The sequence below is a fragment of the Malus domestica genome, chromosome 05 (genome assembly GCF_042453785.1).
Source record: "Malus domestica chromosome 05, GDT2T_hap1".
Lineage (NCBI taxonomy): Eukaryota > Viridiplantae > Streptophyta > Magnoliopsida > Rosales > Rosaceae > Malus > Malus domestica.
The window spans coordinates 26755228-26771281 of record NC_091665.1 but is presented as its reverse complement, the minus strand read 5'-3'; the positions used below and the strand labels follow the sequence as shown (position 1 = coordinate 26771281).

Sequence of the window (16054 nt, the reverse complement as noted above, 5' to 3'; positions counted from 1 at the left end):
CCCTGATATCCATATCTGATTCGCTGCATGATTGTTTAATTAATTCCTCTAAAATTTGTTGCAACATGCTGCAACCTACATTGTTTCTGATTTAGGTAGTTTCAAGGCAATCTTGTTACCCGAACTTTTGAGACCCCAAGCCGGAAATGCATAATGGCAAAAGAGTGAATAAAGTCAACATCTGAGACCTCGTTCCATGGGCAACACGAATAGTGCATTTGAGAACTCTATTTTAGACTAAAGTGATGCGGAATTGATGTTCAAATGGTAGAAAATAAGTAGATGAAGGATTTATACTATAGTTAGTGAGGTTGAGAGAGTTATGTTATCAAGTCATTAATTTACTTTCTGGTGTGTCCGTTCGACCTTAGGTGGTAAGCAGACTTTAGAAATATGTTATATGACCTAAGGATTGACCTAGGATTGTTTATTACATTACACAATGTATTTGTTGTAATATACACATCCGTACCTACTGTTGCCCTATGACCCTATTAAAGAGTGGATGACTTTAAAGGAACAAGTGACATGATCAACAACTTTCCGCTATGCCTAGCTAAAGACGTTAACTAAAGAGCTAATTGGGATTTTCTAACTCTTTTCTTTTTATTTTTGTTTATTTTCTTTTCTTGCTTTTATTTCAATTACAAAAATCACCCAAAAAAAATGAAAAAGCACAAAAAGATATTTTTTTCTTTTCAGTATTTTATTTTGGGTTTTATTCTAATGCGAGTTTAAATTTGTGATCTTTTGCAGGTTGAATTCGAATCGATCATTCGATTGAATCATGCATTCAACGGCATTCATACATTCAACTCAGTGCATTCATCATACATTCCTCTACATTCATGAGATTAGGCAGGGCTGAAACAAGAGAAAAAAAAAGAAAAAAAGATTCAGGAATGCTTACAGTGCGGTTGCTGCGAAGGCCTCTATGCAGCTTGGAACCCCCTCACATTTTATTAAAGTTTAATTACATGCAAGTTTGGGGGTAGACCAAGCAGCCCAGAGGTAGGCCGATATCCATTCTCAGTACTCAGATTCATACGAGTGCTTTGCTTAGGCATTCATCACATGGATGGCATACAAACACAAAAGAAAAATCGCATCGGTTAGACGCATGCATGTTCACAAACAACATCCACAAATCCATTTGATTTTCAGAGACATCACACCATGTTTAATGCAGTGCAGGAACTTGGTTTACCTTCCATTTTGTAGACCTGAGTTCTTGCATCCATATCTCTAAAACTTAGCAACGACGTTCTTTCAGAACGTAGAGAATAGAGTGTCTCCTTAATGGTTAAGATAGTACCATCAGACAACATGATACATGTCTTTCCTTATCCTTCAATCAGGTTGGATGGGCCTGAGAGAGTTGTCAAGTGAGCTTTCTTGGGTATTAAGTTAGTAAAATAATGTCGTTCACGCAATATGGTGTGTGTGGTTGCACTATCTTCTAGACAACTAACTTTATATTTATGCATGTGACCAATTCAATCAATTTATTTCTTGGGGAAGTTAGTTGTCTGGAAGATAGTGCAATTTATGTGCCCTATATTATTGCTGAGGACAATATTGGTGACGTGGAAGGTCGAATAGGTCTTCTCTAGGAGATCTGATTTGGTTAGTTCCACTTTACAGAATTTCAGCAGTGAATGAATTCTACAAACTTTAAAGTTGTATTCATTCACGGACTTAAAGTCCTAGAAGCGTGGATGTTGCTAGTCGTGTCTTGGTTCAGGCAAGTATATGTCTTTCTAGTGATCGAAACGGTTGGCCAGAGCAAGCCAGAGGGTGCGTGGGTCCTCCTTAGCGAGGTACTCGGTCTGCAGTGCATCATGGATGTTTCTTCAAACGAAGATCATTGCAGTAGCTTTCTAAGTTTCATCGACGGGTTTAGCGTCGTTTGGTTCCTCGATGGTAGCTCTAATTCCCTTCGCAGTGAGATGGAGCTTCACGCATTGAACCCACTTCAGATAGTTTCTTCCGGAGACTTCTAGAACGGTGAAATCGAGCTTGTTCAAGTTCAACATGTCCCTAAACAGAGGGTAAAAAAACGTGATTAGTCATATAGTAAGCCATAGGCATATATCGTTGAACATATAGGTAATTTATACATGAAAACTACAGGTTTCATGTGGTATGTTTTGAATGAAAACTTCATGTTTCAAAGGCACTAATTTTGAAATTACGGGTTCAAATTAGTTTTTATGAACAATTAGTTCATAATGAGAGGTTCCTGCAAGAAACATAGAATGCAATATACTGATTTAAGTGTAGTGGATTTGAGGTTCTTCAGGAACTTAAGTGTGAAAGCTTCATTACTACAAAAGTATGTCAACGATTCAAAATATAAAAATAAATTATTGAATCGTTAATGTCCAAAAGTGATCTTCAAGTTAATAATTTGGATTCATTATCAGATTAATGGATTGTAGGTCACTTTTAATTAATTCAATAAATTGGGCCGTACAGAGTCGATTGTAGAAACAAAAATAATAATAACATGCGGGTTAAAATTATTTAGAATGCTAAATAATAGCCTTAGGTCGAAAAACCATAACCCAAAAAATTGGGCTGGGTGCCGTGAATAAAGGCCTCGGGAGTGGGTTGCAGGCCACGAGCCTGCGTGGGAAATAAAAACAGCAGCCCAAGTTGCTGGTTTAGGCTTCAAGGGGGTGCGGGTCAAGGCCCAACGAAAGCTAGCATGTGGGTTGAGGCATAAGAGCCCAGCCATGTGGCTGGAGTCATATTGGGCCGCGGGGACCAAGCCCAATCATGTGGGCTAGCACCGAAGTGAGCAAGCTTTAGGCCTGGGTACACGTGGGACAAGAGCCTAGCAATCAAAGCTTGGCGCAGCTGGGTCTAGTAGACAAGGCCCGATTTCCCCTTTGTTTCCTTTTTTTTTTCGATTTTGTTAGGGTTTAAGAAACCCTAGAATTGCTTCTAATTTGATTTTATACTTTGACTCACAAATTTCACATAGCAATTTAATTGCGTAATGCATGAAACAAATATATATTGTAAGGAAAATATAAACATAGAGGGGTTCATGCATCATAGGGAATGTTTTCATACTTCGTGGATGTTTCAAATATCTTACTTTATTTTAAACGTACCTGATTAGCAGAAAACAAATATAAACCTTTAAATTTTGTAGAAGATAGCCTCCTCCTACGATCCGTCAAATTCCTCAGCTTCTGGCAAGAGCGTGCTGATAATGTGTTGTAGGCCTATTTGATTGAACTAATCTAGGGGATTAGGGAGAGAGGAGGCCGGCCACAATTAGAGAGAAGAGAGAGTGATTTAATTGTGAGGTGTGTTTGTATCACCCCATTTTGCCTTTATTTATGGTAGTAGGATAGGTAAAACCATTTCCCTTTAGGATTACAATATTTAATAGGTAATCAACTCCTAATAGAAATATAAGATACTTTCTCATATTCTCTAGGATTTACACAATTACATTCCTATTCTAAATATGACTGCAACAATATGATGATTATAAAAATAAGGAAAGTCTGCAACATTCAAAGAGAAATCACGATTTGAATTTCCAATCCCATATAAAAATTAAACGTGGGTCACACCACTTAATTATATCAATAGGTATACAAATGCAAATTTCGAATTTGTTTCTTCTAAAAGGTAGCGTAACTAAGGCTTCGAATTCGGTTCTGCTTGCGTCCACGAGTTCCTGCCGTCGAGTATTACAAGGATACGCTAAAAGAATGTTTCATACATCTCACTATAAGTTGGTCAACGAAGGTCAACAATCTCGCCTCTAGAGTCATTTTCGTCGATTCACTGTCTTAAAATTAATAAAGCCATATAATTAGGGACGGGTTGTTACATATTATGTGGGTCTATTTAATGCACTAATTATAAATCTTGAAAATTTATTTTAATTGATTTCTTTTTAAAATGAGTCCTACAAATATCATTTATAACAAAAAAAAAACATATCGGTTGGAAAAAGAAAAAAATTAACGTTGTCACGTCAGCTATCAAATTAACATTCGACATTTACATTTTGACATCTCATTTGAAAAACCTTTAACGTTAACTTTTACCCCAGTCATTGTAAAGATGCTATGTCCCACCATTGACATAGTTATATTGGCTTCCTTGGAAACTCTTTTCCATGAAAAAAAAAATCCATTTTGTCACACATACCACAAGAATATTGCTCAAATTTAAAATCTATGTTGTAAAACATATGCCAAACTAAAATATACAATTACAAAAAAATAGAAACTAGACATGGTTGTAGCTCCAATTAAGAATGCATTACATTATTTGTCGATGTTTACCAATTACATCAATTACTAGGGCCGGTTCTTTGATTTTGATTACTTCAAAGATCCCTAATCTTTTATTGAATGGACCTTTCCATGCACATCATGCAATACAAGAAGTTTGGGGACTAATTAAATAGCTAAAATGATGCTCAAAAGTGATCACTCCAAATGCCTTAAGTGTACCAACTAATGGAGTTATTTAAAAGGTTCATAATCATATTTTAGAATAAATCATTGATCGTCTCGTTAAATAAGAAGAGGACGTGAAACCGACAAAACGCAACACAACACCGTCGTGGACATGAGCTGCTTGTTAGTCATGATAACAGTATATAATCTATGGGGGTGTTTAGATTATGAATTAGGTTTCCTCTTTAACCGAATTTATAGAACGATGTGCAGCTACAATTTACAATCTGACAATATAACATATCAAATATCTGGCAAACAAATCACTTTAATTTCTAAATTGTAACTTCCTTCTCAATCTCGCATTAATTTGTACCTTTCTCTGTGTGCACGCTTTTGTTTCCCCACTATGTACAAGTTGACAAACCGAAAACATAAACTTGCCAATCAACTCTGATTTCTAAGTTTGTTGTAAAATCGACTGAGGGTGCAGTGGAATAAATGAAACAAGACACAAAATTTACGAGGTTCCTCTACAGTCAGTGTGACTGGAGTACGTCCTCAGGACAGCAGTGGCGCTTTCATTATAATTTGAAATAATAGGAGTACAAAGATAACTCTCTCTATTATCTCCTCTCATCTTCCTCTATTCTCTCTCTTCCTCTTCCTTCTCTCTCTTCCTCTTCCTTCCTTCTCTCTTTCTTTCCCGTGAACTCCCTTCCTCATCTCATCTTCTTTCTTTATATAAACAAAATAAAGCACTATTCACTTTACAAATTTTCCACAAATAAATAGTGAAAATACTGTGCATAAATAGTAACAAACTATTCATGTGGACCATCCACATAATATTTATAACAAAGTTGTATTTGTTGTAATAATGCCTAATGGGGCGGGCTCATTTGAACCAGTGGCAGTTTTGAAATATCACAACAAATACAGTACCATTTTTGTCACAAAAATTCAAAACAAAACAATCGATTAACGACGGTCGCTTTTTTGCCTCAAAATATTAGCATCTCCGTCGTGTTCTGATTTTCCTCCGAATCGGAGAAGAAAGGCAACCAAATTCCGGTTGTACGTCGTCGTTTTCTAGGGCATCGAAATCTTGGTCCTCAGAATTCGTGGTTTTGTGATTCTTCCCGGCGCTCCTCAAGCGTACGTCAGCCTGAGCGCGCTGCGCTCTCGATTGATTCCATGGTCTGATCTTCCGCGAATCGCAATCCGACGGTGGCGATGGCGTCGGCGCAGGGCCAATCATCGAATTTGGATCTCTTCGATGCGTATTTCCGACTAGCCGATTTGGACCGCGATGGCCAGATTAGTGGCAATGAAGCCGTCGCTTTCTTCCAGGGCTCCGGTCTCCCCAAACAGGTCCTTCTATATAGATGTATATGCTTGTGATTTATGTATAATTGGACGTGTATTATATTTGTGTAATAATAGTGGTTGATCGGGATTTGATGCTGGTGGAAATGTGTTCCGAATCAGATTGATTTTGAATTTTCAGTCTAATTGTAGTTGAAGTGGTAAATGTGAGCTCGGGATATCTTAGTTCTCTTATCTAAGTTGAGATTTTTATTTCGTGTTATTATAAATGCGGAATTGATGTTCAAACGGTAGAAAATAAGTAGATGAAGGATTTATACTACAGTTATTGAGGTTGAGAGAGTTATGTTATCAGGTCATTAATTTACTTTCTGGTGTATCCATTCGACCTTAGATGGTAAGCAGACTTTAGAAATGTGTTATATGACCCAAGGATTGACCAAGTATTGTTTATTGCATTACAATTGTGTAGTAGTGAAAACCTGCAGCATAAGATGACTATGGAATAATTAGGATTGTCGCATGCAGGGGAAATGGTCTTGGGTCATGATCGTATCGACAAATAGGTTCTTGAAGCAGTATACTTGTTTTGCTGAAGGAACTTCCGTATAAAATGATCACCGGGGGCATATTATGTTAAATATTGCTTATGAATGCACTTTCTCATTATCTTTTTGTAACAGAAGTTTGGATCTGTTCTAGTTTATATTGGTTGCTTATATTTATTGGCAGACATGGGCACATGCTGACCAGAGGCAGACTGGTTTCCTTGGTCGGGCAGAGTTTATACTACAGTTAGTGAGGAAAAGCAGCAGGCCAATCAGCAGACACCCATAGTACCAGAATTGGAGAAACATCATGTAAATCAACCGAGTACAGAGGAGGTTAACTCACTGAACTCAAGTTCAAACAAGCAACCGAAGCTGATAAAAAGGTACTAGAACTTTATTGTTTCCCCAATTTTTTCATCTTGGGCAGCAAAGTTATGCGTGCATGTTACTTCCTGATAAGTTTCAAATCATAACAAATATCCCAAAGACTTGGAGAAAGAAATTTTGGATGCTAGAGAGAAAATTGAATATTTCTGAGTCAAAATGTAGTTTAGCCATCGAACTTGTAATGTGTCGTTTGTATTTCATTTCTTTGTGTATGCATCTCACTTTTTCTTCATTCTTTTTTTTGTTTCCTTTGGCTTGTAGTGCGAAGTATAATTTTTCTCCTTAATTTTCGAATGCTCCTAGTCCTATTGAAGCAAAGACTCCTATAGTTTTATCGTTGGTACAAAATTGATGATTGTATTATAAAATTGGGGCTGTGTTTTTCGTTTTTAGCCTTAATTTGGTGTAATTTTTTACCCTCTCTAATAAATTTGTTTAGCTGATCTTTGTTTGGTTCAAACAAGAACATTGAGTTTTGCCGGTGTTAGTCCAATTGGGCCATTGATATTTTTTTGCTCATTGTAGTGCAGCCATCGAACTATCGCGTATTTTTGTAGTGTCGAATATCCAAACTTTTGCGCTTGATCATGAGATTTTTACTTTCCCCTAGCCTGGCTTATTAATTAATGTCTAATGATATAAAAGCAAATTTCAAGATGCTGCTGGACTTGTAAATCAAGTTTTAGAAGATAACAAATAGGATATTACACACTTGTCCATAACTTGCGCTTTATAATGTATAAAGTATAAACAATACTACAATAATAAAAGCCTTTGCCTATTTGTCATCTTATTTCTTTGACAGACAAGTGAGCTCTCAAAGTACAAAATTTGCCGTAAAGTTTTTCCTAATTCTATTGGATAATGATGAGCTGCATGATTGTTTAATTAATTCCTCTATAATTTGTAGTAACATGCTGCAGCCTACATTGTTTCCTGATGAAGGTAGTTTAATACAATCTTGTTAGTCAAACTTTTTTTCATAAACATTGTATCGATCGATTTTGATCTTGATTGTGTGGTTTTGTTTATGCTTAGTAAATATCTCGGTTTGAACAAGAGATTTTATCATTCTGATAAAAGTTCATTCTTGGATAATAAGAATATGAAACTTGCGTCACGAATGGGCCTCGTAGAGTAAACGCATTTGGTGGCTGGGAAATGATGAGATTGCTAATTATGAACCGCTATGCTCTAGCTCGTATTTGGTGAACGTATACTTACAGGAACAAAAATTATTAAATTGGATTAACAACCTATTGTGTCTTACAAGTCTCCTCTATGCGAATCTATAGAACTGTATTGGGCTGCAAACAAAAAAAAACCCTAGAAAATAGGGAAAACCCAACTAAATCCATAGCATACCCGCGTCCCTTGTTCTCCCCGAGATAATTTAGAGGTTGTCCACTTCAGTTTGGTTGTACTGTTTTTTACAAGAGTTGGTGGGTGTTACAGTCGCATGTTAAGGAGAAAGTATAGGGACCAATAACAAGAAGCCACCTAAGCATGGATTGATGGGAAGACAAGCCCATCTTGATTTAAGGTAACCGTTTGATGGGTTAATGGGCCAATCAGGCAATCAAACGGTTGACTAGTGATGTAGTGGGAGAGGGAGAGAGTTAACAACAGTTACTCTTCATCCAAAATCCCGCCCTTTTTCAATTACTTCGGAAGTTTTCTCCCACAAAACACTCACACTCACAACTCACAACTGCAAATTAGCATAGTTCGAGTGAAAGAGAAGATCAATCGCTTCGTTCTGAAACAATGGGCACTTCGAGCCTCAAAGCAGAAGGAAGAAGCCTCTTGCAGCATCAGAACAAGGCTAAGAGCTCTGATCTTTTCAACGTCAAGAGCTTCGGCGCCCGAGCAGACGGCCGAACTGATGACAGCAATGTTCGATCTCGGTTGCTTGACTTGCTTCATAAAACCCTCTTTTAACTTTTCAGTTTACTTCGAGAATCGAAAAAACCCTCTCTTTTTTTTATCGAACTTACTAGCTTCATATTTCGGCATTTGGGTTTGTTTGATGTAGACATTGTAGTTTTTAGCTCTGTAATTTTGTAATTTCAGGCATTCACAGCGGCATGGAAGGAGGCATGCCAGTCCACAGGTAGATTCCACCTTATAATACCGAAAGGAACTTACACGATCGGCCCTCTGAGATTCTCGGGCCCCTGCGTAAATGTTACGTCTCTGAATTTTCGTGTGAAGGCAAGAAGACTATTTTTCTATGATTTATGATCTCCATCTGCTACAGACTTTTTATATGATTATTACATTTTTTACGACTGATTTTTAGAGTTGAATTGCTAGCAGGGTTACTTGAAGGCTACAACTGACTTGTGCAAGTATGGATCGGGTGGTAGGGCCTAATGGGCCTGGCTCATGGGACTAATGGCAGTTTTGAAATATCACAACGAATACAGTACCATTTCGTCACAAAAAATCAAAACGGAAAATCGATTAACGACGATCGCTTTTTACCTAAGGCATCCAAATCAAATTCCCGTTGTAACGTCGTCGTTTTCTAAGGCATCCAAATCTTGGTCCTCAGAATTTCTGGTTTTCTGGTTCTTCCCGGCTCTCCTCAAGCATACGGCAGCCTGAGCGCGCGGCGCTCTCGATTGATTCCATGGTCTTCCGCGAATCGCAATCCGACGTTGACGATGGCGTCGGCGCATCAGCGCATCAGCGAATGTGTATCTCTTCGATGCGCATTTCCGACGAGCCGATTTGGACCGCGATGGCCAGATTAGTGCCAATGAAGCCGTCGCTTTCTTCCAGGGCTCCGGTCTCCCCAAACAGGCCCTTGCGCAGGTACTCTCTATATATATGTATATGCTTGTGATTTATGTATAATTGGATGTGTATTATATTTGTGTAATTACAGTGGTTGATCGGGATTTGATGCTAGTGGAAATGTGTTCCGAATCAGATTGATTTTGAATTTTCAGTCTAATTGTAGTTGAAGTGGTAAATGTGAGCTCTGGATGTCTTAGTTCTCTTATCTAAGTTGAGATTTTTATTTCGTGTTAGTATAAATGCGGAATTGATGTTCAAACGGTAGAATATGAAGGATTTATACTACAGATAGTGAGGTTGGGAGAGTGATGTTATCAGGTCATTAATTTACTTTCTGGTGTATCCGTTCAAGCTGAGGTGGTAAGCAGACTTTAGAAATGTGTTATATGACCCAAGGATACAATTGTGTAGTCGTGAAAACCTGCAGCATAAGATGACTATGGAATAATTAGGATTGTCGCATACAGGGGAAATGTTCTTGGGTCATGATCGTATCGACAAATAGGTTCTTGAAGCTGTATACTTGTTTTGCTGAAGGAACTTCCGTATAAAATGATCACCGGGGGCATATTATGTTAAATATTGCTTATATGAATGCACTTTCTCATTATCTTTTTGTAACAGAAGTTTGGATCTGTTCGAGTTTATATTGGTTGGTTATATTTATTGGCAGACTTGGGCCCATGCAGACCAGAGGCAGAGTGGTTTCCTTGGTCGTGCAGATTTTATACTACAGTTAGTGAGGAAAAGCAGCAGGCCAATCAGCAGACACCCAGAGTACCAGAATTGGAGAAACATCATGTAAATCAACCGAGTACAGAGGAGGTTAACTCACTGAACTCATGTTCAAACAAGCAACCGAAGCTGATAAAAAGGTACTAGAACTTTGATGTTTCCCCAATTTTTTCATCTTGGGCAGCAAAGTTATGTGTGCATGTTACTTCCTGATAAGTTTCAAATCATAACAAATATGCCAAAGACTTGGAGAAATAAATTTTGGATGCTAGACAGAAAATTGAATATTTCCAGGTCAAATTGCAGTTCAGCCATCGAACTTGTAATGTATAGTTTGTATTTCATTTCTTTGTGTATGCATCTCACCTTTTCTTCATTTTTTTTTTTTCCTTTAGCTTGTAGCGCGACGTATAATTTCTCCTTAATTTTAGAATGTTCCTAGTCCTATTGAAGTAAAGACCCCTATAGTTTTATCGTTGTTACAAAATTGATGATTGTATTATAAAATTGGGGCTGTGTTTTCCGTTTTTAGCCTTAATTTGGTGTAATTTTTTTTACCCTCTCTAATAAAATTTGTTTCACTGATCTTTGTTTGGTTCAAACAAGAACAATGAGTTTTGCCACTGTTAGTCCAATCGGGCCATTCATATTTTTTGCTCATTGTAGTTTAGCCATCGAACTATCGCGTATTATTGTAGTGTCGAATGTTCAAACTATTGCGCTTGGTCGTGAGATTTTTACTTTGCCCTGGCTTGGTGTACTAATTAATGTCTAATGATATAATGGCAAATTTCAAGATGCCGCTAGACTCATAAATCAAGTTTTAAAAGATAATAAGTAGGATATTACACACTTGTCCATAACTTGCATTTTATAATGTATAAAGTATAAACAATACTTAAATAATAAAAGCCTTGCCTATTTGTCATCTCAAAGTACAAAATTTGCCGTAAAGTTTTTCCTAATTCTATTGGATAATGATGCTTAAGATTGTTGGATTAAAAGTACCAATCATCTTCAATTTCAATGGCTTCCAACCCATGATCATCACTTTCATTTGTTTCAGACTCATCACTTGATTCCATCACCTTGAGATCAGGTCTTTTAACATATTTCAACATGCTTTTTGAGATACATGAAAGCTTATTGCAACCTTCTAGCTCAATATTTTTGAGAGCGGGGAGAAATTCAATTGATGATGTGTATAGCTGTTCAACCGCTGTTCGACTTAAATTTAAGGACTTCAAATTTTCCATTGGCTCCAAGATCTCTGGGAAGTTTCGAAGCATACAGCACCCAGATATATCGAGTTCCTCAAGACATTTCAACTTACAAATGCTCTTTGGGATACTTGAAAGCCGTTTGCAACCTTGTAGTTGAACTCTTTTGAGAGCAGGGAGAAACTCGATTGATGATGGTAGCTCTTTAACCGCTGTTGCACTTAAATTTAAGGACTTCAAATGTTCCATTGGCTCTAAGATCTTTGGGAAGTTTTCAAGTTTAGAGCACCCAGAGAGATTGAGTTCCTCGAGATGTTTCAACTTACAAATGTTGGTTGGTAGACTCACAAGTCTCGTGAAACCAAACAATGATAATTTACTTATATCCCGGGGAAGCTCAGAAAACTTGCCAAGAGATGTGCAGCTCTCAATACCCAAAACATCAGAGACTTTCAGCTCACACCTGTTGTTTGGAAGTTTGTCAAGGTCTGTGCAATGACTTATATTCAAGTAAGAAATATTTTCGTTAGACCAAACTGATTCAGGCAACTCCTTTATACCACTGTATTTTAAATCCAAGTATTGAATATTTCCTGGCATCTCTGGAAGATACTTGAGACTGGTGCACCGTCCAAGACGAAGATGAGTAAGCTTGTGGAGATGTTGAAAATACCAAGGAATTTCAACCAAACTTCCACATCCACAGAGATTTATGTGCACAATTTTAAGACTCCCTGAGAGATTTGGGACTTCAGTTAGATAGTCAGAGTAGGACAGATCGATAACTTGTAAGTTGACAAGTATCTGCAACAAATGAAATAGAAATATAAAGAATTAATATAATTTCTACACTTGATTTTATACAAGAATTAAAATAGGCATATAATATAATATACCTGCTCTTCTTTCCAAAGCTTCTTAACTTTGCTATTGTGCATGTGAAGCTCAACTAGGTTTTCCGGACAAAAATTTGACGGCAAAGATTCCAGTGGATATTTAAGCCAGTTAAGATAACGAAGAGAATCGGGAAGGTCTAGAGAACAGGTCAATTGGCCAAACAAGCTTAGCATTATTAGGTTAGACATCTTTTTGAAGTCAGCATGTTTCAATGGTCGCTCTTGAATCTCAGAACAATTAGCGAATATGACTTCAACATTTGGAGTTTCCTGAGAATAAGAAGGTTTAAATGTGAATATAAACATGTTAAAATGTAACGCAGTATTTCAGATGGTAATGATTTACAAGTGTCTTAGTCCAGTCAAATATCCAATATAATTGTACCCTCCTCTACTTGTCTAAATAAACAAAAAAATGGTTCATATTCCAAAGACTTACTAACACAATAAAAATTCAATCAAATTCATCTTTTAACAATCTGACTTATTTATTATAAATGAATTTTACTTTGTTGTGTTATCATCTAAAGTATGTAAATTTTTTTTATCTAAAAAAAAGAAAAGAAAAAAATTGAATGCATTTATCAACTCTTACCGTGTTACTCTTCAATACACGATAGACATCCTCATCATTGAACAACCTACTCCATTTACCGGGATCTTTAATGCATTGTTCTTGAACAATTCTCCTTCCCATTTCTTGTAGCAAATCGTGCATCTCTATGGTTTCCCTTCCAAAGTTTGAACCAATTGATATGAGAGACATATCAATGAGAATTCTAACTCCGACTGTCCCAAAGAATCCGCGAACATCTAACTTTCGTTCTACCTCTTGCACAGGCCACCCTTTATAAAAACATGATATATCCAAAAAAATCTCCTTCTCATTTGTTTCCAATCTATCATAACTTATTCTCAACACTTTCTGGATACTTTCACTGGGAAATCGTTTCAATTTGTTGAATTCATCTTCCCAGTCTTCTTTGGTTTTGCAGTTGAAGAACAATGACCCCAGAACTGTAAGAGCTAAAGGAACGCCTCTGGCATAATGCACAACCTTTTCTGCCGACTCCTTATAATCTGTTCTAAGAGTACTGTTATTCTTGAAAGCACGAGAACAGAAGAGCTGAAGAGCGTCATCCGGTTTTAATACCTCAACCTCGTAGATATTATCCTCTTCAACAGTTTGCCCAAGTGTGCCCCTATCTCTAGTTGTGATAATGATTCTACTTCCAGAGCCATACCCAAGACCATCACCAGCTAAACGTTCCATTTGCATTGAACTACTCACATCATCAAGAACAATGAGGGCCTTTGTGCGGCTGAGCCTTTCTCGAACCAAAGTTGATCTTACGGGCATAACTTCTTCCATTAATATCTCCTTAAGAAGTGTTTTTTCCAAGTGATCTAGTCCACCTGCTTGTTCTGAGTTCTCCCTAACATTCTTAAGAAAACAAGAAGCTTCGAATTTAGAAGAGTGTCTGCCAAATATAGCCTCGGCAAGGGTGGTCTTGCCAATACCACCCATGCCCCAAATACCTACAGTGATGCAAGCGTCCTGTGAATGAATGCCTAACAGCAATTCGATCTGCTTGATGCGGCTTTCAATTCCAACAAACCCATTTAAATCGCAGGATGATTCGCGACACAATTGTATCCAAATATGATCGACAACCCTTTGAATTAGATCTGCCTCCGTCCTGGCATATAGATATATATGATTAGGTAGAAAAGCAATAGTTAGTCTTAAATACGCGAGTAAATTGTACAAATGGTCCCTCAACTTTAATCAAATTGGAGCAATGGTCCCTTAACTAAAAACCATTACCTTTGGTCCCTCAACTTATCAAAACGTGCAGCTATGGTCCCTCAACTAAAAATCCATTACCATTGGTCCCTGAACTTTAATTTAAGTGGAGAAATAGTCATTTAACTTTAACCCAATTGTAGCAATGGTCCTTCCAATATAACTCGTTTTGATAAATTTTTTGACATAGTTGACAAAAAGAACCATAATTATACACTTTGATGAGTTAATGAACCCTAATTATATAAATGGTCATTCCAACATAACTTATTTTGACAAATTTTTGACAAAATTGATGAAAAGGACTATAGCTACACATTTTGATAAGTTGAGGGACCAATGGTAATGGATTTTTAGTTGAGGGACCTTTGCTCCAATTTGATTAAAGTTGAGGGACCATTTGTACAATTTACTCTAAATACGCTTTACCAAATCTTAGCACAAATCAAATTGTGACAAGTTTAAAGAAAATTTACAGTTTTATAGAAGTTAAAGGATGAGTTAGTTACCCGGATTTGTTTGAATGATCAAACCCAGATAGATTGGCTGCAGTCGTCAAAGCATCCCTCCACTTGTGCACCTTGTCGATACTGCTATCGAAACGTTTTTCAAGTTGAGCAAATGCATCGGCATAACTCCCGTGTTGTTTTCGTACATGAGATGGATTGATGTCGTAGAATACGGGTATAACCATCCGGCCTTCTCTGTTGTTGCATTTGAGTATATGCACAAGTTCATCCAAACACCATGTGGAAGAAGCATAGTTTTGTGAGAAAATGATCACCGAAATGGTGGATTTCTCGATTGCTTCTAGAAGGGCAGGTCTGATTTCTTCTCCTCTCTTAAGTCTGTTATCGATGTAGGTTTGAATTTTCTTCTGAAGTAAGGCAGCATGAAGATGGCTGGTAATACCAAGGCGGGTGTCGTCACCTCTGAAACTGATAAACACATCATACTTTTCTCGACGTGGGGGGATATCAGCATCCTCATCATCAGCAACAGCAGCACAATCAGCTACAGCAGAATCAACCGCAGAAGACGAAGAAGGAAAAAATGTCAAAGATCTGCAACACATGTACAACAGAGTCCCGATGGCGATGGCGATGGCGATGACGATGATGTTGAAAACTTGAATGAATCCAATCAACTCCATCTCTCTATTTCTTGGATCAGATAGCAGAAAGAGAATCTGTTACAAAGGCTCCATGGAGGACAAAAATTGAAAATTTGGAGAAACAAACAAGGATTAGTCACTTTCATTCACATACTTAAAAAATACTTTATATTGATAATGCTGCTGCTTTAAACTTTTCTTTTAGGTAAATTATATAGTAATCTTCAAGTTTAAAAGCTATTACAATCTTATATAATATCTTTAAAACATTTTTCTTTCATGTACTATTTTATTTCAAAATAATAGCTATGTTACATTTTTCATCTAAGGTTTCTTGGTTTGGGGGTTTTTTAAAAACCACCATGGTGAGGTATGAATATGTGAGGGGGCCCTTCGAATTGATGGGAAAGGGGGAAAGGGATTGGTTGGAGGATGGAATCGGAATTGTATTTGGAATTTTTTTTTTTTTTTATTTAGAAGATTTAGGTTTATAAAAATAAAAAATTTGTCGCGTGGCACACATTTAGCAGTCACGTTAGCGTTTAACGGATCAATGGATGGAAAATGTAATGGATGTATTATTTTGAAATAAAATAGTACGTGAGGTATAAAAGTGAAATGTTTTAAAAATGTTGTATGAGGTTGTAATAGATCTCAAATCTGGGATATTACTATGTAATTTAGCCTTTCTTTTAAATATGCTTAATTAAAAAAAAAGTTTGTCCAAAAGCATTTTCTGTAAAGCATCTTTCAATATAAAATTCGCATGTTCCAAGA

The 16054-nt window shown here is 37.0% G+C and overlaps 2 protein-coding genes across 3 annotated transcripts; one reads left to right on the top strand and one right to left on the bottom strand.

Moving 5' to 3' along the window:
* Nucleotides 1-5434: 5434 nt before the first annotated feature.
* LOC103421050 (uncharacterized) lies at nt 5435-11446 on the top strand. 2 transcript variants are annotated; one of them, XR_011581402.1, is made up of 5 exons: nt 5435-5807; nt 6495-6696; nt 8774-8914; nt 9020-9520; nt 10179-10825. XR_011581402.1 is itself a non-coding variant. In XM_070822491.1 (4 exons), the coding sequence occupies exons 2-4, from the start codon at nt 9336-9338 to the stop codon at nt 11317-11319; spliced, it is 384 nt and encodes a 127-aa protein (XP_070678592.1). In that variant the 5' UTR covers nt 8774-8914; nt 9020-9335; the 3' UTR covers nt 11320-11446. The 2 variants fall into 2 exon arrangements, 1 of the variants encoding a protein (XP_070678592.1); XM_070822491.1 differs by lacking the exons at nt 5435-5807; nt 6495-6696 and adding an exon at nt 11307-11446 and having other exon boundaries at nt 10195-10380.
* Nucleotides 11094-15470, bottom strand: LOC103418185 (disease resistance protein RPV1-like). The gene is made up of 4 exons (XM_070822485.1): nt 14673-15470; nt 12952-14056; nt 12357-12626; nt 11094-12264 (listed from the first exon to the last, which is right to left on the bottom strand). The coding sequence occupies exons 1-4, from the start codon at nt 15314-15316 to the stop codon at nt 11239-11241; spliced, it is 3045 nt and encodes a 1014-aa protein (XP_070678586.1). The 5' UTR covers nt 15317-15470; the 3' UTR covers nt 11094-11238.
* Nucleotides 15471-16054: the final 584 nt, after the last annotated feature.

Excerpts from the sequence above, each read along its gene's own strand:
- LOC103421050 (XM_070822491.1), top strand. The coding sequence starts at position 9,336 with ATGGTCTTCCGCGAATCGCAATCCGACGTTGACGATGGCGTCGGCGCA. Across the intron at positions 9,521-10,194 it reads CCAAACAGGCCCTTGCGCAG|ACCAGAGGCAGAGTGGTTTC; the intron begins GTACTCTCTATA and ends GGGCCCATGCAG.
- LOC103418185 (XM_070822485.1), bottom strand. The coding sequence starts at position 15,316 with ATGGAGTTGATTGGATTCATTCAAGTTTTCAACATCATCGTCATCGCC. Across the intron at positions 14,057-14,672 it reads GATCATTCAAACAAATCCGG|GACGGAGGCAGATCTAATTC; the intron begins GTAACTAACTCA and ends TCTATATGCCAG. Across the intron at positions 12,627-12,951 it reads GTGTATTGAAGAGTAACACG|GAAACTCCAAATGTTGAAGT; the intron begins GTAAGAGTTGAT and ends TCTTATTCTCAG.